Source organism: Aphelocoma coerulescens, chromosome 5 (assembly GCF_041296385.1).
Source record: "Aphelocoma coerulescens isolate FSJ_1873_10779 chromosome 5, UR_Acoe_1.0, whole genome shotgun sequence".
NCBI lineage: Eukaryota > Metazoa > Chordata > Aves > Passeriformes > Corvidae > Aphelocoma > Aphelocoma coerulescens.
This window is the reverse complement of record NC_091019.1, coordinates 53,480,132-53,501,393: the sequence shown is the minus strand read 5'-3', so window position 1 is coordinate 53,501,393 and position 21,262 is coordinate 53,480,132. Positions and strand designations below refer to the sequence as shown.

At 40.5% G+C, this 21,262-nt stretch overlaps 1 protein-coding gene across 1 annotated transcript in view; it reads right to left on the bottom strand.

Moving 5' to 3' along the window:
• Positions 1–3,949: 3,949 nt before the first annotated feature.
• The window catches only part of TUNAR (TCL1 upstream neural differentiation-associated RNA), a 28,022-nt gene continuing 10,709 nt past the window's right edge, over positions 3,950–21,262 (bottom strand). Inside the window, exon 2 of the mRNA XM_069016120.1 lies at positions 3,950–4,135. Within this exon, the coding sequence (XP_068872221.1) occupies positions 3,950–4,135 (186 nt within the window). The remainder of the gene's footprint in view (positions 4,136–21,262) is intronic.

Sequence of the window (21,262 nt, the reverse complement as noted above, 5' to 3'; positions counted from 1 at the left end):
CAAGTGATGTATTCCCAAGATTGTCAGACAGTAACATGATGATGATTACTGACTGTCCTTAAAATAATAAATCTCAGGCCCATAGTAGACTGTTACATCACAGTAAAGCAAAACTACTGCTTCCAGAGGCTGCCAGGCTGGGTTTGTGTTCAAACTCTCCTCAGGCACAATGAGCCACACACTGCTGCAGAGGTGCAGGAAGGAGCAGAAGGTACATAACTGAAAGAGCTGCCCTGACAGCTGACACACAGGATGATACATTCCAGTATAAAGATGTGGTTCCTGAGAGTCAAGTTTTCAATATCAGTCCTAGGAACCAGAGGGGAGGGCAGTAGCTTGTTTGTCTTCTTTCTCCCCATGTTGTTGTGTGTAAAATGAATAATTTTATCTTCTCCCTTCTTGAAAGTCTTCTGTACCCATCAGCCAACACACCAGATACCAGTGGGGACGATGTCACCTTTCTGTCACCTCATGAAAATATTTTTCATTCCCATGACACAAACCATCAAACTATATAGCATATGTAATCATATTCTTAGTTGACTGAAGCAAAAGGTGATGCTTTAATATCTTTTTATGATATTGGATATTAATTTCCTTCTACTCAAATGCAAAGATGGAAGTTCCTGTCACTAATGGACTAATATTACATTTTTTAAAATTTACTTTAGTAACTATTTGCATTATGCACAAGTCAAGCAAAAAATGAGACAGTTGGATTTTTCCTTGCCAAAGCAGATTTTCAATTCAACTCTTGAAGTTTTATTCAACTGTTTATAGAGCAGCTACTGACTATAAGGTATTCATGACATATATGTTACCTAGTTGAATAGTTCTTACAGGTGCATTCAAAAAAAAGCATGAGGGTAATTTGGCTCCAGCTGTCACTGAGCCAAGAGCAGGCCTACCCACAACTGCCTGGGTAGGCACACCTTCAGGTCCTTGTATAAAATATTTCTCCTCCGCTGTCATTCTTGAAAAAATACTTTTCCCCTATCAGTGTTCATGAATACCAAATAAAAGGTAAAGAAATTGCCCTCGAAGGAAACTCTTCATTTTTATTTAAATGAATACTTAATGAATCTACTTAAGAATAACTTGCCCCAGGATATTTCTAGAACTATCTGTGAACAGAAACCTGTAAAGCTAAAATATTAAGTGTTAAACTTTTTATGGAATGGGATAAACCTTTCTTCCTCTTTCAGAGGAATAAAAGTCCTGTGGCAAAGCACACTGCACAGGGCTGCTGCTGGGGTAGGATGATAGTATACCTGGACACACTGCCTAAATCAAGACTAACAGGCAAAGTACAGCAGAGGAAACATGGAATCCTTAGGCTCTTGATCCACCATTTCAGCTTATTTGGGCTATTTGTGGTACCTGTCTTGTTGAAGGTGCTGGCCCATGTCTGAATAAGTGCAACTGCGATGGGCAGCAAAAGTTCCTACTTTAGTGGGTGAGGTATCCTATGCTGTTTTACAATGCAGAGCTTTAATTTGTAATATTAGTATAAGCCCTTAATGAGATTTGATTCATTAAGCATCATCATGCCCACAAGAGGATGACAGGTACTACCATTTGATGCAGACAAAGACGTATCTGGCATGAGAGCTCATCTTTTGACTCAGAGGCTGACCCTCTAGAAGATGAGCACGAGCCTCAGGCATATTGCTGTGGTGTTTGCTGGAGATGGAGGGGGAGAAGTTCAAGAGAAATATCTGCAGAGAAGATCCTGGTAGGGAGGGGGTGGCCTGAAGTTAGGCTGGTGCCTGGAGCATGTGCAGGTGCTCAGAGCCACAGGCTGTGAGCAGCAATAGTTTAAGCAGAAGAAAAAATGCCTAGTGGAGCAAAATATATTTTAGCCATCAGGATGATCAAAAAGTAGAGTTTGCTGATTCCTTAAAATTATCAATAAGTAACTATAAATTAAAAAACAAGATCACCTTCACTGAGCTACACTATCATGTGCCACTACTGTTTCTTGTCTTCTCTGAGACCTGCAGCTCTACCAGCACCATGCAAACACAAATGTTTCCTCAGCCATGCTGGAGTGCATGGCACTGGCTTTCTGTGGTGTTTTCTGCTTCAAATCTCTGCTCATTTTCTCACCTCTCTCACCCTGTCGTGTTTTCATTAACATAAGATTATTTTTGGTCTACTTTCCTTCAGTCTTCATATTGGATTTCATTGTAATTAATGGTCTTGTTATTGACTGCATGATACCACAAGAGACTGAACACCTCTGTTTATAAGAGGTGCCCCTCAGGATTTTCCAGGCTTGGTTTTATATCCTGCAGTGAAAGTCTGTATTTTTGAGACCATTCCTAGAACCTGGAAAATGGTGAAAAACTCATTCTTGATTCTGGAGGGACAGGTCTGATTGCTAAAATTAATGAGACTCTAGGGTCAAAATTTTCACAGCTCTAGCTGACTTCAATACCAGCTCTCCTTGTACATCTGAGGACCCAATCCAAATCACAAGTCAGTAAACAATTAATTGACCTATTTTTAAGAGGATATGTCAGAGTTAGTGGGCAATGTACTTAGGCAGCTTGAGGCAGAATTGAGGTCTCATATTTTTAATGCTTCGTATATTTATAGGTACTGAACTCTGAAGAAAAATCATGATCATCATCATTGTACATTCCTGTCAAAAACACAAGTCAGAGAATTTCACTGCACCAACTCAGTTAAAGCACATGTCAGAGAAGCATAAAGAGTTAATGATCCTCACATTTAAAATACACTCTGTATTTACAGTCTGGATTTCACTTAAGCCCCTCACTATAGGCTCTATAAATTTCTCTTTTCAGCTGTATAGACCTCTGCTCACTTCTCTTAGCAAAAGTACTTAGAGAGCGTGACCAGATTTTGAAAGCCACAAATTCTATGAATTTTGCAATATTTTGTGAGATGCCTCAATATTCCTTACATTTGCTCTTTCTTTTTCATCTATAAATAGAGCCTTCTTTCTGCAACCAGTCTCCAAAGGTCACCTTACAGTGTTTTCCTATTTCCCGTATTAAGCAGCAATGCTTTTCAGCTGACATTCCAACTTCAAGTCATGCATATGAGCATGATGTGAGCTTGCTTCAGACCACAGTGAGAGGGCTGCAAACAAGACTGCTGTATAATTGCCGAGAAAAATAACATCCATTGTCAAAAGGGGCACTTCATCAAACAAAATTTAGCTGCATGAATACAAGTGTCTCCAAATATTTGGTTCATGCTAAAAATATAGCACATTTATTAAAAATATATATTTATAAACATTGGTATGAACAGACACAGATGTTAAGCAAATGAGAAAGGAAAAATAACCATGTAATGTATTTCTCCCAACATTTTATCAGGTTTAGGCAGACCTTGCTCAATGGGATTGTTTTTTTCATGATTGCACCATATGTTCATTCTAAATAAAAAGCTTGTCAGATTCAATGTAAGTAAAAGCAAAAACCAAGAGAAAAATCCATTTGACCTAACAGACACGTGATCTGTGCTATGAAGCTATCTTTGAGTTCAATCTTTGTGGGTATAGAGCATACATTTCTAATTATATATAGTGTACAGTTTCTTTCTTTTCCTTTTTTTTCTTTCTTTTTTCTTTTTTTTTTTTCTTTTTTTCTTTTTTTTTTTTTAATTGTGTTAAAACAACATATCCCTGGTGGATTTCTTCAAAGCTACAACTTATATAACTGCAGTCATTCTCCCCCAAAATGAAAACCAAACCGAAAGGGAGAGGGCAGGAGAGAAGAATTAAGCTTATTACTGTGTGAAAAAGTCTTGTTAAATTAATTGTGCTTCAGTCTTCATTGCCTGCAGGCAGTGCTTTTATGATGTGTTAATATAATACAGAGTCAATTCTGATTAAAGAACTTGTCAATAGTCAGCAATGTTTGTTGTCACTCTTAATGGCCATTTTATCTGGTCTATTTGCATGCCTTCTAGTTTACAACGTTGTGTAAATATACACAAAAATGATCACAATGAGGTTCAGAATTGTCCCAATAATTCCAAGCATTGCCAAGATGGTTTCTTCTTTGCTTTCCTTTTCTTGACTGCCTTTATCTTCTTCATTTCCACTAGTGATTACCATCTTGGTGGCCAGTTTCTTTATCCTTCCCTTCAGGATAACCTAGATTTAGGAACAAAAACATCAAAATCGATTATTAGTTGGAGTATCCAAACTCATATTAATAGTGGAGCCAACTGCAGAATTTATGCCCCACAACACATTATATTAAGAAGTCACTTGAAAAGGATTAATATTTTTATTAGCTTTTTAGTAAATACTTAATTAAAATGATAGTTCAGCTAGTCTGTGGTTTGCTTATAACCCTCTGTTGATGTGCCAGCAATCACTCCTAGCACACATAACTCCTCCGCAATGTCATTATAAAACTGCTCAGAAAAGTACCATAAGGTGGGATTCCTCCAGCATCAGTGGGGACTTTTCCTGCACTGGGACTGCAGGAGATCGTCTTGCCATGCTGAAAACCCCAGATTTACACTCCAGTACCAGGAAACGAGTGCGGGAAATAAAACTGGGAAGACCTTGCTTCTTTTTAATAGAAAAAAAAATCATTAAAGACAAAGGCATTTTGTCTCCCGACGAGAAGGAAGACAGCAGTGACTTCTTAATAAATAATTCAAAATAAAAGCAAAACCAAAATAACATCCATCTTGGCTTTTATTTTCCTCATTCTTAATGTACGATGAAAAGTTACTTGCAGTGCAGTGAGTTGAAATGTATCGATCTGCCCACAGGGAGAATACAGCCATTTCCCAAGCAACAGCCTGAGTCTAAAAAAAAGAAGATTCTTCAAATGTGGGACAAGCCCTGGCTCCCAGCACAGCTGAAGCCACAAGGAAGCTCCTTGGGTCTTCCCACCATGGGTAAACATCTGATTGTTCAAATTAGAAATAGATAAATTCTTATCTGTGTTTATCTAACACTGCAAATTTTAATCACATGGGCAAACCAGAGTGTCCCAGAAAACTGAAAACGGTTGGCTGGTTTCCCAATGCCAACTGATCTGCCAAAATCTGGGTTCAGGCAATGCCCTGCTGCTGTATCCTAAGCTGCAGACCACATCCCATTGTGTTTCTGCAGCAGAAAGGAGTGGGAGGGTGTAGAAAAAAAATTCCTCTCCAACAGCTCCCACCTAAAAGAGGGATTTGATTTGGTCCTTTAGTGGACCCTAATTCCTTCCTCCTCTAACTCACAGAGCAAAACCAGTAGCTTCCAGACAGTGTACATGTTCAGGGTGGTGAGGGCTCCCCAGGAATGCACCACCACCTCTTTGGGCATGTCCCCTCCAGCAGGTATCATCAGAGGAGAGTCCTGACCTCCTGACCTGCAGCTCCTCTGAGCTGCTCCTGCACTGCACAGCCACAGAGCAGCAGCCAGAGTACTGAAAGGAAGGAGGGGACTGGGAGAGGTGAGGAAATTGTGCAATGGAGAAACTGAAAGGAAAAACTGAGGATCCAGACAAAACAGCCTGCATTTTTGTCACATCTGCATGTTGTTCATATATGACAGCGAGTTACTGCTGGCAACTTCCTAGGAAGTGTTTGATTCCCAGCAGGTATAAGTGATTAGTAGCAAGCAAGGCAGAAGTCAGGCTCTGCAGAAGCCTTTGTACTTACACTTGTGTTAGCAGTTATGCGTTTTGTCTTACTGTAACCAGTGGATCAGAGGAAAAAATAACAAGGGAGCCAGTAACCTGAGGGTACCCACAGCAAACAGCAGCCAGCAAGGGCAGGGGGCACCAAGGAGAAGGGCATCAAGCCCCAGAACATCAAACATCAGAGCATGATCATCCAGAAGGTTTTTGGGTAACCTGTCCTGGGAAAGCAAATCTTCACAGGCATCAGGTACCTCACAGGGATATGGCTCCTGCCGTCCCTCTCCAGATTCCCTTCCAGCCCTCAGAAACTCTGTCTCCAGAGTTCCTTCAGCCACAGCCATCTCCAACTCTTCCTGCAGGACCTACACCTTCTAGCATCAGAAAGGTTTTGTCATATTTGCCCCAGCTGGTGTCCAGAGGAGGGTTTGGCTGCACCTGGTGGCTGTCCTCCCTATCTTGTTAATTGCCACTGTGCAGTCAATGGTACCCTAATAAGCAACTTGTCTCTGGGAAATCACAGAATTTCTACCAAAGCCATTTCATTAACGTCACAACCTAAGTTCATCCACTCCATGTGGCATCAGACCACAAACCCCCATCCCAGGCTATGACATGCAGCCATTACTTCACCCAAAGAGCCATGAGTCATTTGGATACTGTGTTCTTTTCCCCTTCAGTAACTGGAAGGTTTTCCCTCTGGCCAACTCTTTGTGTTTCACTGTTTATTTGAGAAATCAAGTAGGATTACAAATATAGTCTGATAAAATCCCAGGCCTGGAATGCAAGGATTTGAGGGGAGAGTGAAGTTCTTCTGGCTGGTTCCCATGAGAGCTGAACACTCTTGATTCAGCACTCTGGTTGCCACAGAAATATGATCATACTCAAGCATGTTGTGGGTCAAGCCTTTCTGGCTTGAAAAAAGCCAGAGAAGGTATAATTTGACTCTGCACCCCGTGGTTTGGGCAGAGTTTCCCATTCACATCAAAAAACCCACAGAGAGTGGTGCAGAGCCCCAGCTGGGGTGGCTTTGCACTGCAGCCACTGGCACTCTTAACTTTGGTACAGTGACCCTGCACCACATGCGCTAGGAAATCCTGATTCCAGGATTAATGTGAGCAGAGGCAGCATGGGGGCTCAGACAGCATCTGACCTCCTGTTATTAGCATCCCTATTCTTTTCTTAATAAACTGTGCAGCATGAAGTCAATATCAAATTCTCTCCTGCAGAACGCTAGATCCTAAAATTAACATCAATCTAAAAGGTAGCTAAATAATTCACAAATGAAGGAGACATATCAAAGGCCATTAGCTATAAAGACAAAGCCTCTGGCTTAGCAAATCCTTGAATAGCCAATTTTTTGTAGGCTAAGAAATTATTCTGGGGAAGTACCACCACATCTTTGCCTTATTATTAAGGTCTCTCCCAGGCACCCATTACTGGCTAATGAGAAAGGCAGAGGTCCTTGGGCTGTACAATCTCTGATCTGAGGTTATACAATCACATTTTTCCTCTTTGCAAGTTGTATTTATTAGCAAGGAGAGAGTGAGTGGTTTCAAATCAGGTAACATGAATCAGAGTGCCAGGTTATTTCTGTCCCACTAAGGGGCCTTAACTGAGGGAGAAGTCCTCAGTGTGATGCAATGAAATATGCACAGAGAAGCTGGTGGCTGGAATGTGATGAACATGAAGGAATAACAAAGGGGCATCAGCCATTAAGAGTTTACACATGGGGTGATGCACAGTATGATTTGTTGGAGGTCATCTCTATGTGCCTATGTGCTGTATTTGGCTCATGCTATGGTGTAGCCTGGGACTGCATAAACTGCATCTTTTTTGGATGAAACTACACCCAAAAATGTGCTGCAGGAGTTCTTCATGTGCTGTAAAAACAATGAAAGAAATTTTCAGCCCATGGCAGTAGAGTTCCAGACAAAAGCTAGTGTGAAGTAAAAACCCCAAAACACACGTGGTGTGGGCACTGGCAGCACTGGTTTTCCTAGAGGGATTGCTCCAGCTGGTCAGCACTGCTCGCTATTTTATACACCACCTAAGCTACAAGAGGGAGCACACAATGGCTTGGTATTAAGAGGAATTTCACATTCAAACAGGACATGACTGGGACCAAATACAATTATATTAGTACTTTGCCAAATATAGCACTGTTGAAATCAAGGTAAGCATTGACTTTGTACAGTGGGGAGACTAGAATGAAAATTACTTCTCCATATGTAAGGACTGACCTTGGGAGAAGAGTAGCACTCTCCTAATGGCAGACTCAAGCCTTCAACCTTCACAGATCTTATGCCCAGAGCGGTATTTTTGCTGGCTGGGGTTTGTGGGTGTTTTTTGCTGCTGGGGAAAGACTTGCTGTCAGTTTTAGTATAATTACCCCAATTAAGAAAATAGAAAAGTCATCTGGCTTTCCGAGTACCTTTTCTCAGTCTTTATTATTCTCTTCTAGATATTGATTTCATTTATTTGACATTATTTAATATTTTTATGATTCTTATGACACATTTTTCCTTTTATATTTTTCTGGTGGTACTTCTTGCTTGACAGAAACATTCCTTTTCCTTACCCAGAACCGCTGCTAGAACTGCTGAGATAGGAGGGCTAGAGAACACTAAATTTACGATTTTTTTTAATAACTATCCTTCTTATTTAATTACTACCTCATTAGAAAAGCACTTTCCTGCCCAATCAAAATTAATGTCTTTTCTACTTCATTTTGTAAGATTCATCATTAACCTAACATCAGCCTTTTGAAAGTATATGTATTCCAAAAAGCTATCCATTAAAAGATAAATATTCTGTGTATTCTGCACTGCACATGGGAGACAAGGACAGTTCAGTCGTTAGGACACTCCTTGCACTATTTATCTCCTTGCACTTCTGCTGACTTCTATATATCTACAGGAAATCCACGTAGTCTCTCTCTGCCTTAGTTTTTCATCTGTGAGATTCTTTGAAGAATAGGTTATTCAGCCTACAGCAGAAAATTGTTCATAACAAAAGTGAGGCCTCACAAATATTTCCAAAAGAGGGACATGCTAACACGAAAAGTTTTAAATCCAGCTGTGCTATGAAATACACCCACTACCATCTCCCCAAATCTGTGGGACATGCTGTACATCACTGCCACTGCAAACAGTCTGATGAACCAGGAACAGCATTTCTGGCAAAAGATCCTTTTGCATCTCTTCACTCAACAAGACTGATCTAAAGGTGGTGGCTTGAAGGCAGGGCTTTGGAAAAGGCAGCAGCAAGTGCACATTTGTGAATTTACTGCAGTATGTTTGTCACATCAAAGATACAAAGCACATCCCTCACAAAGCACCTGCCCTGACATATCTGACAGCTTTTGAATATGCTGGCACCTTGACTTGATCTTGAAAAAGTTTCATAATCTTAAATCATTTCTCCTCTAAGTCGTTATTTATGAGCTCCCCAAAGAAGCTGTGAGTGGAGGGCTCAGCCAGCAGAACCTGAACTCCTGGGAACCCAGAGAAGGGGGAGATCGTCCAGGCTCTCCCAGGGCCCTCAGTGCTCCTCGTGATCAGCCCTGTGCTGTCATGTATTATTTTGAAAACCTTGAAAAACAAGAATGGAAATCTCTGCAAACCTCCCAGGGTCAGATGCTCAGCTGGTACAAAGCAGCCTTCCTTGCCCCGTTCAGCTCAGCCACCTCTGTTTACACCAGTTGAGGATCTGGCTCCTTGTTTTCAGTCTACCTTGAATATCAGTGAGCACAAATTTTGTATTCTTAATCCATAATCACAGACAATCACCAGCCAAATTGTTTTGATATTTAAACTTGTTTACAGTCCCCAGGCTATTAGTTGTGATGACACATTAAGAGATAAGAGAGCTTTAATTTTCTGAGGATAGTTCCACCCTCTGGGGATAAGAAACATGCAGCGGAAACTTGTTTTGATTAGCAAACTGAAGAGGGCACAGAAATCATACAAAGAGGAGTGTGAGTTCAGATGCTGCTGGAGCTGACACCTTCCCTTATCTCACAAACAAGTGCTCTAATTACCAAACAGGAAGGAGAGGCTCCTCGAGGATTTAACTCCACCTGAACATCACAGCCAAGTGCAGTTTTGTTCCTTTCCTCCTTATAAGAACTTCTAATCTCCTTTTCCTCCAAGGGCAAACTTGGGAAGTTGGGTGATTGGCTCAAGTCCTGGACAGTCCCCAAGCAAGATGCTGAGCAGGGCATTAATTGCTGCTGCTTGTGATGTGCGGGAGGAAGGCACGCTTGGCACACACATTTGGGCTTGTTTGCTGTTCTTTTTCTAGGGATTACATTGTCACATCCTCACTTCTGTGATGACTTTGTATCTGCTCTTGATCCTTGTGCTGTTTTTACTGGACAGTCCTCTCCTAAACTCCAGTAACACCGGATGCTGTCAGCTATCAAGATCCTGCTCAGAGAAGCACTGGTAGGTGCAGGGAAACACATTTGCATTTATTCTTGGAGTTGGATTTCAGGGAACTGAAAGGCATCATGTAAATGCAAGATAAGGCCAAGAAAAGCTCTGGGGTCATCAGAAGCTTGACTAAAAGCTCATTCAGACACAGCAGTGTGCACAGAATATATGAATAGCAGAGGAATTGAAATGGAATGAGCAGAAATTAATAAACAGTAGAAATCAGTATACCCAAGAGAAGCAAAGACCTGCTATAAGAGAAGGGAGAGGGGAAACTAGGAAAGGTGCCCATGGGGAGGTCTTTCATTAGAGAAAAAAGATCAGAAAGAGCAGGAATGTGAGCCAGGTTCAATAACACTCCCCAGCAGTGAGCAGAGAGACCAGTGTCTAAAGTGAAGGGATGTCTCAGCGGAGAGAGGACACAAGCACTTGTGTAGTCCTCAAGCAGGAAAATAAACCCACATCAGACTGCTGCTATGCTGAAGGTTTTAGTCAGTGGGAAATACTTGCTATTTATAGCACTACAGTCAGGATATTTCCAAAGGTCTCAGCAATGTGAGACCCCCTCTAGAATAAAGGGAAGCACTCAGAAGCAAAGAGGTTATTCTGAGAGGGCAGAATTTAAATAAGTAATGTATTACAGGGCTCAACCTGCTCTCCACCTTGGGTCTGATCCAGTTTGTTTTGGCAGCAGTTTTTGTCCCCCAGGCAGCTTAGAACTCAGGGGTGGGAAAGGACTTGCAGCCATTTTTACAGTTTTACCTTCCTTCTCCGCATTTATGTTTCTGGGACTACTCACAGCCCTGATATGCTCAGGATACCTAAGCTCTGTTGTAAAGAAACCAAGTATTTTCAATACAGATATCCTGATCTTAGTAGTAAAGCTATGATCCATAGCAGAAAAATAATTCTCAAGCACCAAGCTGTTACTACTGTGCAGGCAGTGCCATCCCCAGACTCGCTGACAGCCTTTGCTTCCTCCACCTACTGCAAGGCTTCCCATGTCAGGATTCATAAGGCTTCACGAGTCCTGGTTTCCTAGATTCTGAAAGGAACAAACCTGACCAAAGGGAGAGCAAGTTACCCTTTAACCCACAGCCCTTTCCCCTTTGGTATGAGATGCACTATGAAGAATGAATTGTCACAGATCAAAATTAACAGTCTATATAAAACACAACCAGAAGAAGCATTTATGATTAAAAGTCCAAATTTAACAAGTCCAGAGGTTATTCATTTTCTGTTTCAACCTAAACAGGGGTGAAAATTCAGTGTGTGTTTCTGTTTGGTTTAGACTGGCCTATTTTGTGTTCACAACCCATTTTCCTGATAGCACTTTGCTTGGTTGCTCAGTGCTACTGCTCAGAAGCAGAATTGTTTGACTCTCAGTGGTACTGCATCACACACTTGCCATTTTCCTCCTTTTGCGTACTCATTAGTTCTTTTCAGACCTTTAGATTTCCTCAGTAATACTTGGGCAAGTATTGCTCAGTTTTGTAAGAAAAACTCTGGTGGTCCAACTTCTGCTTCTATTTGTTGCTCACTAAGGGCAAAATTAAATCCTGGCTTGCTGGAAGTTAGTGACAATATTCTCTCACATTCACTGAAATCAGTGTTCATGGGTTGCCTTTCACTTTAGGAGGCAACAAGAAAGTCTTTAAGCTAAATAAATACAAAATTAATTGAATAAATGAAAAGCAATCACTTTATGCCAGGAGTAGTCAGTAGTTAAATTAGTGTATGAAAGCAGCTATTTTTAGTAGCATATTATTCTTTGACTTTGGTACCTGATATTGTTGTCTTTCTGGTTTGGTATTTTGCAATCCAGACTCTTCAGTGAACCTGTCATTACAGTGTCCTCTAGCAACGAGGTCAAAAGATAACTAAGGGACTTCTGAAGAAGTATCCATTTGTTGTTTGAACTTGTTTCTCGTTCCTCATTAGGTAATTCCAGACAAAATGAGTAATTGGCTTTCTTTCTTCAGGCCACCTAGAATGCTGTAAGTCTCTTACCATATCCCTGTAGCCATCTTTTTTCAAGACTGACAAATCCGAGTCTGTCTAGTGGTATCCTCATACAGAAGCTATTCCACACTTTTGATTATTTTTCTTGCCTTTCTCACTGGCTTTTCTATTAATATGAAGGAGTTTTAAGCAGCAGATGGCAAAACCTTTCCGGGCTTCAGGTATTCATGTCCAGCCTGTCAGCTGTAGATGTACTGTCTTTACTCCAAAGATTTTTTCCTTTACACATATCAAGGTTGGTAGAAAGGATACTTTTCATTCAAAGATTAAAAAAAAAAAGAAAATAAAAGAAAAAAGGCTAATATTTCTCCCTCCCACAGAAAAGAAGTTATGATAAAGAGTAGAAGTTTGAAGCCAAAGCTCTCTCTTCTAGTCTTTTGCCCATCTTTCCTGAGATTAACAAAGCAGAACAATAAAAATCTATCACGAGCACATTTGGATGCTGAAAAATTCAGATATAAAAAATAAATAAATGAATAAATAAGCAAATAAATAAATAAATAAAAACTGTAGAACTCCTAAAATTTGCAACTTTTTCCTGGATTAAAGTAGTATTAGCTGAAAAATCTTTGTGAAAGAATGAGATGCTGAAGTATCACTATAATTTCGGACCTATTTTTCTATTTCAAGGGCATCTCCAGGCTTCTCTTTTAGGAGCAAAAATGCATTGAAGCCCTGTACAAGAAAAAATGCAATATCCAAGTCTCAGAGAAAGATAGGTCTCTGTTATCTGCCAGAAGGCACATAACCTCTGTCATAAGCTATTTGAAGATCTGCCCTCACAACTGCGTGTTGGAATGGAAACTGTGCTGCTTCAAAGACATTTAAGAAATATTAAGAGAAGGGAAAGTGGCATAAATTTATATTAATTTGTTGCTATATAATATCTCCAAGTTCAGCCAAGGCCAGAAGATAATTTGGCCTGTAATGGATCAAACTACCTTTAGCTCAGATGTGACCCCCTCCTTACAAAACATATGTGCACCAGAAGAGCATTCAGAAGCTTGAGGGATGTAGAAGCAGAGTTTCTCTAGGAAAGAGCTGTTAATGTGTGGTTAAAACAACAATCTGTAAAGCCTAAAATCTCTGTTTTTACTTCCATCTGTATTTTTATTCCAAAATTGATTAGTAATTATGGCTACATTAAGGGACACTACAAATAAATCCAACCGACACTTTCTGATTTAGGAAAGTTGTGTTCAGGGATTTTTTTATAATTTTAAAATTATAACTGTTTGGTTTGAAATTGTACTCACCAGCCATTTATCTCAGGAAAAAAATTTTTTTGGGAAAAAATTCACCCAGTTTTGCTGTTTATAAGAATGATACTTGTAAACCATTTGTTTTTTCCTATAAAAACCTGACAAACATTTCTGTGAAATACTCAAGTATCTTTACTTTGAAGCAAGGACTGCATTCTCAATTTTATTGTGGCTGAGATGGTTTGATATACATGCTGAAGAAGTTTTTGTGAGCCTGAAAATATGTTTAAGTGATAAATTTGTAAAAGAAATTACCTCTCTTGTAATTTCTTTTCCTATGTAATTACTCTGCTAGCTTGGTGCATCCTTGCAGCATTCCAGTAGGTTGAAATGACATTGATAGTTTTCAGTAAGAAAATTTGAACAGCAGAAGGTTATCATTTTGCTTTTAAAAATAAATTTTTTGCGGGTTTTTGTAATTAATTTACGAAGACCACCCAAAAATGCCACAATTAAAGGTGATCCAGAATGAATTCAGCCTCCATCTGTTCATGCATTATCAGGTAGGCTTTAGCAAAGCAGCAAATTTCAGCTTCAGTCAGAGCACCACGCGTTTGCCATAGAAGAGGAGAAAAAAAAGCTTTTTCTTGTAGAATGGTTCAATTTTTTTTTTTTTTTTGGTCAGAATTTAAAGGTGTCAGGGGAATCTGAGAAGAGGAACAGCAGTCTTTTGTCTGCAAATGTTAGACGCTGCTCTGAGGAACAGGAGAAGTTGCTCACACCATGCTTTTCAAACCTGTACCCTGGTCTGTGTTTCTGGGAGCCTGCCTTGGGCCTGGGGGGTTGGAATATATGGAAGTGGAAAGTGCTGGCCAGTAGTGCAGGAGAAGGTAATAGGAGCTGCAAGATGTGCTGCCAGGTCTTCTGAAAAATTTACATTAGACACCCACAATTATGGATACTTGTAATCTTGCTCTTTTTTTTGCCTTAGGTTACCAGCTGTACTAGGGAGCCATGATACTCAGAATTGCTATTAAGATGCTATAAATGGAAATTAGTCAGTGTTTGCACGTGGCAAGGACCTGCACGGTGGAACACCCCGGAATGCCCCAGCGGGAAATAATTTTGCCTTCACAGCAGAGTCTGAACTATGCCTTGAAAAGAAAATCAAATATTGAACTCACAAACGGAGTCATTTATTATGCACACCAAGTGAGACTCGGATCCTGTGCAAAAATAGTCTGTGACTGATGCACCTGTGCAAGGTGGCAAATTAATGGAGTAGAGACAATTTTGCTTACAGCATTTCTTAGCTTCAAGTGCTGAGCTGTGCAACCTTGATAATGTTCTTTTCACATACTGTTTAGTGTGTAATTATTACCTGTATCAGCCCAAATTTAAAAATAGAGCACTTCTCTATTGAATGCCTCTTTTAGGACACAGTTGCAGCTGACTTTTAAAGGTTCCAATACCCTGCAACTCATGCTGAAGGCTATTGGCACTGTCACAGCAACACCATCCAAACTTTGAAAATTTCAAAGCCTCTTTAAAAGCCCTTGGACGAGAACTCTAAAATGGAGGCAGCTGAGAATCCCTTTCCACTTGTAAAATATTAGATGTAATAAGATAAAATAGCAGATAATTTGAGGAAGAAGCTAGTTTCTAAAACAAAGTTATCAAAGTAGGGTAACACTCCAGGCAACCAACTCCCACACCTTTTATCATCATCATTAGTCATTTATATTGCAGCAGCATGCAGCAACCCCTGCTGACGTCTGGGCTAGAAACCAGACACAGATAGGGAGAATGATACCTAGCCCAAGCAGCTTGCAAAATTACAACAGTAAGAAGTATAAGAAAGGGAGGGAGAGAGGAAGAGCAGAAGGTTGAAGTGGGTTGCTGAAGGTCGATTTGCACAAACTGGCACAGCTGGGAGAGTCAGGGCCTCAATCCACGGGAGCAGCTGCCCCTCTGGCTCGTCCTCTGAGTGAGCCTGGCATGGGAGAGAGATGGTAGCTCAACTTGTGCAGGTCCCCTGCTCCTGGGGAAATGAGCTGGCTGTGCTGGGAGTAACACATTGGGGAAAGCACAAGGGCAAGGTGACACATGTCCTCTTGGGGTAGAACTCTGTGGCACAGTAGAGAACTGGGATTTGGGAGTGAAAAGGTCACAATTAACTCACAAAATGGTTTGACAAGGCCATTGGGATGAGCAGTGAAGAAAATATCATGGGAAGAGCTGGTTTTCCTAACCCCTGTGCGCTGGCACATTGCTTTTGCACTGGCAGCAGGTGTTTGCTGCAGGGAGTTGTTGGTATCACAGGGTCACAGGCTGAGGTTGGGAGGAACCTCTGCAGGTCACCTGGTCCAACCCCCTGGTCAGGCAGGATCCCCTACAGCCAGTTGCCCAGGACCGTGTCCAGGGAGTTCTTCAATATCTCAAAGATGGAGACTCCACGACCTCTCTGTGCAACCTATTCCCCTGCTTGGTCACCCTCAGGGTTACATGCTTCCTGAGGTGCAGAAGTTTCCATGGTTTAGCAAAAGATTTCACCTCACCTATGAAGCAGAGCCACTTGGATCCATTTATTTTTTCTTATAGATTATTCTTATTCTCTTTATAAAGATACTACTGACGTGGCCATGGATCTGGAGAGATCATTTGCATATGTCTTCCAACTCTGTACAGTATGCCTAACAACCCAAATCTCTGTCTGCAGTGGGTACTGTACTACATAAGGAACATATTTGGATAGCTAATGTAATGCAATGTACACATCGTGTTGCCTCAAGGTCATGGTAAATTGTATCTGTTTATATGATGCATCTTAACACACTCTAATGTAGTGCTAGTAATTTAAAACAGTGACCATATAAAATGTGAATAAGACCAAGACCACAGCCATAAATTTCACTGACTTTCTGTATTAGGAGTATTCACTAGCGTATTGGTAATTCTTCATTAGGATTTAGAGTAAAGAATGTATATTTTGCCACATTTTTCTTCAATGGACACCAAGTGAAATTCTATTCACAAAACCTTGAGTAAAATTACTGCTAAAAAGAAAGCTAATCTGGATTTATGACCCCAGAACAGAGAGCCAAGTTTAATCCTGATTTTTTTTAACATATAATGGATCATTAAAAATATTGCTTGCAATAAAGAGGCTGCTAACATAAATAAAATATTCATAGTATCTGAATGATGCAAAACTGGTCATTGAAAATGATTGTGTTTAAGTCTCCGAATCCTTATAACACATAGGGAAAGCACTGAGTCCCACTGAATTGGTGTGATAAGTAAATAAATAGCAACTTTCCTGGAAACAGTAGATTGGATAATGTTTATTTTCAAGATAAAGTGTTTATATGTTATGAATTGTTGCCCAAGGTGTTCTGCATATTCACACAGACCTGGATTTTATTCTAGCAGCTGTCATATCATCTCTGTAGGATTGATGCTTTCTCCATTAAGATACTTTTCTCACATTTCTCACATTTTTAAAGCCAGATGATCCTCTAGGGAGATTTTGATCCATTTCCTTCTCTTTCATGCTCTAAGGCAGTATCAAGGAGTGCGGGGATGAGCTGCCTTGGAGAACTGACCATACCAGTGGAAAAAAAAGCTAATGGTCATGAACCATCTAAAACCCATGGAAAATGATAGCTCTGTTCTTCAGGCTCTGGTGAGAAAAAGGACTTTCCTCAGGAAATAAAGCTGGGAAGTGAACACTTATCATAGCAGAGATATTCAGGTGTTTTCAGTTCATGACATTTGAAGAAATTCTAACAAATTGAAAAAAATAAAAGATTAAAAAAACCCCCAACCACTTAGGCCAAATTTCTCCAAAGGCTATTTGAAGGCTGAACTAAATATTAATTCAGGTTAACCTGAAAATGCTGATCAGAATCATTCATACTCTAAGTGAAGGTTTGGATTCTCTTCACTATGTAGGAAAGAAATGGAAGGCTGCTTGATGGATAAAAGTCAGTGCTGCTCTGCTTCTGCTTCTGGACTGAGAAACGGCCTCTCCTAGTGAATACTCATACTGGTAAAGATGCTTAACCTATTTGAGGACACGATAGTATTTCTAGACATTATGATTTTATAATCTATCTGTAACATAGTTTAAGCAGGCAATCATACTGATAAATGTTAGAAAGGAAAAAGATTGCGTGACTGAAAAATTGAATGTGCAAAGTGCTTTAAAATACAGTGTCGCTCTACCACCCATCCAGAAAACCTGAGGAAGACGAAGGTGAAAAATTTTATCTAAATTCATGAAGCTGCCCACTGAAGTTCCAGAGAAGCAAACCCTTTTTCTTGGTTTCCAGATCAGCACTCTGTTCTTTGGACCATATTTTGTCTCTGCACCATCTTGTTTAAACTGATGCAGCTCAGCTTCAGTTTATACTGGTTGAAGACTTGCAGCATAAGCTTTTTAAGAAGTCACTTTGCAGCACCAACAATTTAATTCAGCTTAACAGAAACATAGAAATAGTAACATGGCTTTTGACCTTTGCTGTTGGCTACAATCAAACCCGTGCAACAAAGAGAGCAGAGAGAAAATGTTGGACATACACTCAAGAAGAAAATAAATGTTTGGGCATGTAACAAAGTACACTGGAGAAAACATTCAAGGACAATTCATTGTGCTGAGAATATTATTCCTATAAGTCTGAAAGGGTCAGTGCCATCTTAGATTATGCACTGTACAAGTGCCAGCCATAGAAGAAGACCCACCCACAGGCCCTACACCCTTGGGCAGGTCACTAAACACTAACAATTGATCTGTGGCTCTAGAGACTCCAAGGAGGGGCACAAAAAAACACCAAATAAAATGTGAAAAATGTCTTTTTGCTACTACACAGACTACTTTGCTGAAGATGATGAATAAAGCCTTAATAATGACACTGTCCTGTCAATCCAGTGTTAATCAAAGCCAATGATGAATGAAAATAAATTAACTCAGAAAAACATCCTCAAGTTTCCTCTCTATTTCCTCCTGATACAACCTTCCAAAGATTTGCCTTTGTTTGAAGTAATTTTTCTCCAAAGAATTCCCAGCTGGTTAATTGCTTTCACACAAGCCTGTCTAATTCAAGAACTCAAACTAAGTCCTACTTTGCTTGTCATTAGTCCTTAGCTCCAAACTTCACTGACACATATGGCATATCCAACCCTTGTGCTCCTTGCAGGGATTATGTGTCACCCTCTAAACCACTCTTTTTTAGCCTGACACCAAAAGCTGTGTTGTGCATGCCACGGGTCCAATGGGTGATCGCTTTTGCTGCCCAGCCACTTTTTCTGTTGAGTTTGGCATGGGCATTGCCTCAGCCAGACACAGACCTAGCTCTGCATCTCCATAAGCCTTTCAAGCTGCTGTCTGAGATTTGAACCATACTCATTTCTTTAGAACTCCAGATGTCACACACACTCCAATAATTCACACGGAAACACTGCACAGTGACTGGTGACTGAAGTACAGCCAGTTTTGGAGTGCAGTACAGGCAGTGACAAACCAGAGAGCCATGCCAAAGGGTCCAGAGGAGAGGAAGGGATGCAGATTTTTTGTGAAGAGAGAGTATGGCAAATTTGTACTGAGAAATATCTTATTCCATGAATCCAAAGACACAACCTGTCTTTGCCAAAAACTGGGGAGCCTAAAAGCTCGTAACTCTACATTAGTGCAGCAATTATACTAGCTTTCCTGTACTTTAAAAACCAGAGACAAAAGTTTAATGTTTCTGGCTTTGCTTCTTAAATAGAAAGTGAGAGTTACACTAGACAAACTCCAATTTAAAATCTCAGCGGGGCTGACAGCTGTATTGAAGAAGAAAGCTTTTCACAGTACTAGCTTGTGGATTGATTTTAATAATGGACATTTTCTTTCCATAGATCTAGTATTTATACTCTTGTTGTTATTTTAAAACCTGCCTGGGGACACATAAATCTGCCTCTATCATAATTACATTTACCTACATTTCATGACTAGGACCTATAGCAGAAGCCATAGGAATATTGCGCAATCTATTCTGTATGGGTAAGAAAGACTCCAGGTATTTTTCCAAAAAGATAACCTATTTTATGGATATTAAATTAACTTTGTCAGTTTTTCAGGAATTTAAGGTTTTGTCAGGAGAAGTCTTTGGCTTATTTCTGAAAGTAAACATTATGGGGACTCCTGAGTCTTTTTTCTTGAGTTCATGTGTCTCTTTCTTCCAGTTGCTCCCAAATTCTTGTTCCTTTCTCCAGTCCTTGCTTCCCTGGAGCTTGCAGCACTGCTGCAGTTCACTCTGTTTGGTCGTGGTGGAAAGGAAGACAGATGCAGACTGGTCGAGTGCTTCCAAGAGAAAGCTTAGGGTCGTACAGCTCATAGCTACACTGAAACCCCCAGAAATAATCCAAGAATCAGGCTTTTTATGGAAACCCACTGGCAGTGTTTTACTTTTCATACTGCTGCTTCTTGAACTACAAATGTCAGAAGCATATCTGTAGTGCTGCGCTGCTGCAGGCTGGCTTTGGGAAACCCTTCATAAAAATCTGTCAGTGAGGCTGGCTAAGTTCCCTCCTCTCATGAAGTCATCCATTCTGGTCACAGCTACGCTCTGCACTGGCCCTGGGGCTAAAGTAAACATTACTGAAGAGAAAATGTGCATGACTTACAAACCACAACACTTTGCCACATGCAGATATTTGCAACTATTTAAGAACAGAATAGCTTTCTCATAGGTACCTGCAGGTACACCATGCTTAACCAACAGGTGCCACCTTCTGTACACTGCACAACCAGTTAAGAACAAGTTCTTCTACACTGCACTTGCTATTACAATTTTGGTGTACACTGTTGCCTATCACAGGAAGGATGTTTGTGTGGCCAGAGCACCAGGTGGGGACTGAGGAATCAGGGTCTCTGGGGTCCTAAGGACACCTTTGTGAGCATAGGGACACCCTTTGCTGTTGGGAAGTTGGTCAGTATGAACAATTCTGGCTCTGAGAAATGGTGTCTTTCTCCTCCCTGCACAGCAGCACTCTCTCTGCAGTTTTATGCTGCTGGGACAATGCTGTGCAGAGCTACTAAACATTTTATTAAAGCATGTGATTGCCATCTTGTCAAAGCAGTGTATGGGCTGCTTCTTCCTCACTGTTGCCAGGTGGTAATTGCCAACCAGGAAAACAGGGATTTGCAGAAACGACTGTGCTTTATAGATGGCATATTGCCCTTTATCAAAAGCCATAATCCCTCTGTTAGCACAAATCTCTGTTGCCTTCCTTCTGTTTTCTCATTCCTGACTTCTTGTAAATGCTAATTTTGATTTTTTCCTGTGTCATTTTACTGTCAAAACTGTAAACACTAGAATATTACTAGGCATCACATCAAAGCAAGACTTACAGATGATTGGTCTTCATTTAGCTTTTTTTTAATAACACAGTAAACAAGATATTTAAAGCTTCCCAAACAATGCTTATAAATTCATCCTGTTGCAACTTTTCCAACTTGCAGTCACTTATAGTTGACATCAGCTATTTCTCTGCTAGTTACAGGACTGCTGCACACAGGACTGTGCCTGAGGTAACTCCCACCTAGCCAGGTGGGAACAGAAGTCTCCTAGAAAATAAAAGGCCTGCACCCCCATGAGGAACAGCTATCTCAAACCACAGCCACAGTCCTGCTACACCCTTTAGATGCACTCTGAAACTCATGCCCTACCCTCTTTCCCCTGCCTGTTGCTTAATCCAGCTAGATCAATGCCAGCTGGGTACATTTATTCATATTGTTTAGTGCAAGTGTGAACAAAGACCTAAAATGGAGATGTGCTGTCATTTTACAAGGAGAAAGAAGAAATCAGTTCCTTTCATTATAAATCATTTTCATGGAGTTTTGTGGCTGACAAACAGGCTGCTTGAGAGAAACAAAAAAAGAGGTACATTAAATCTTGGAGATACCTAGCTGCAGAGCAGTAATTCTCATAGC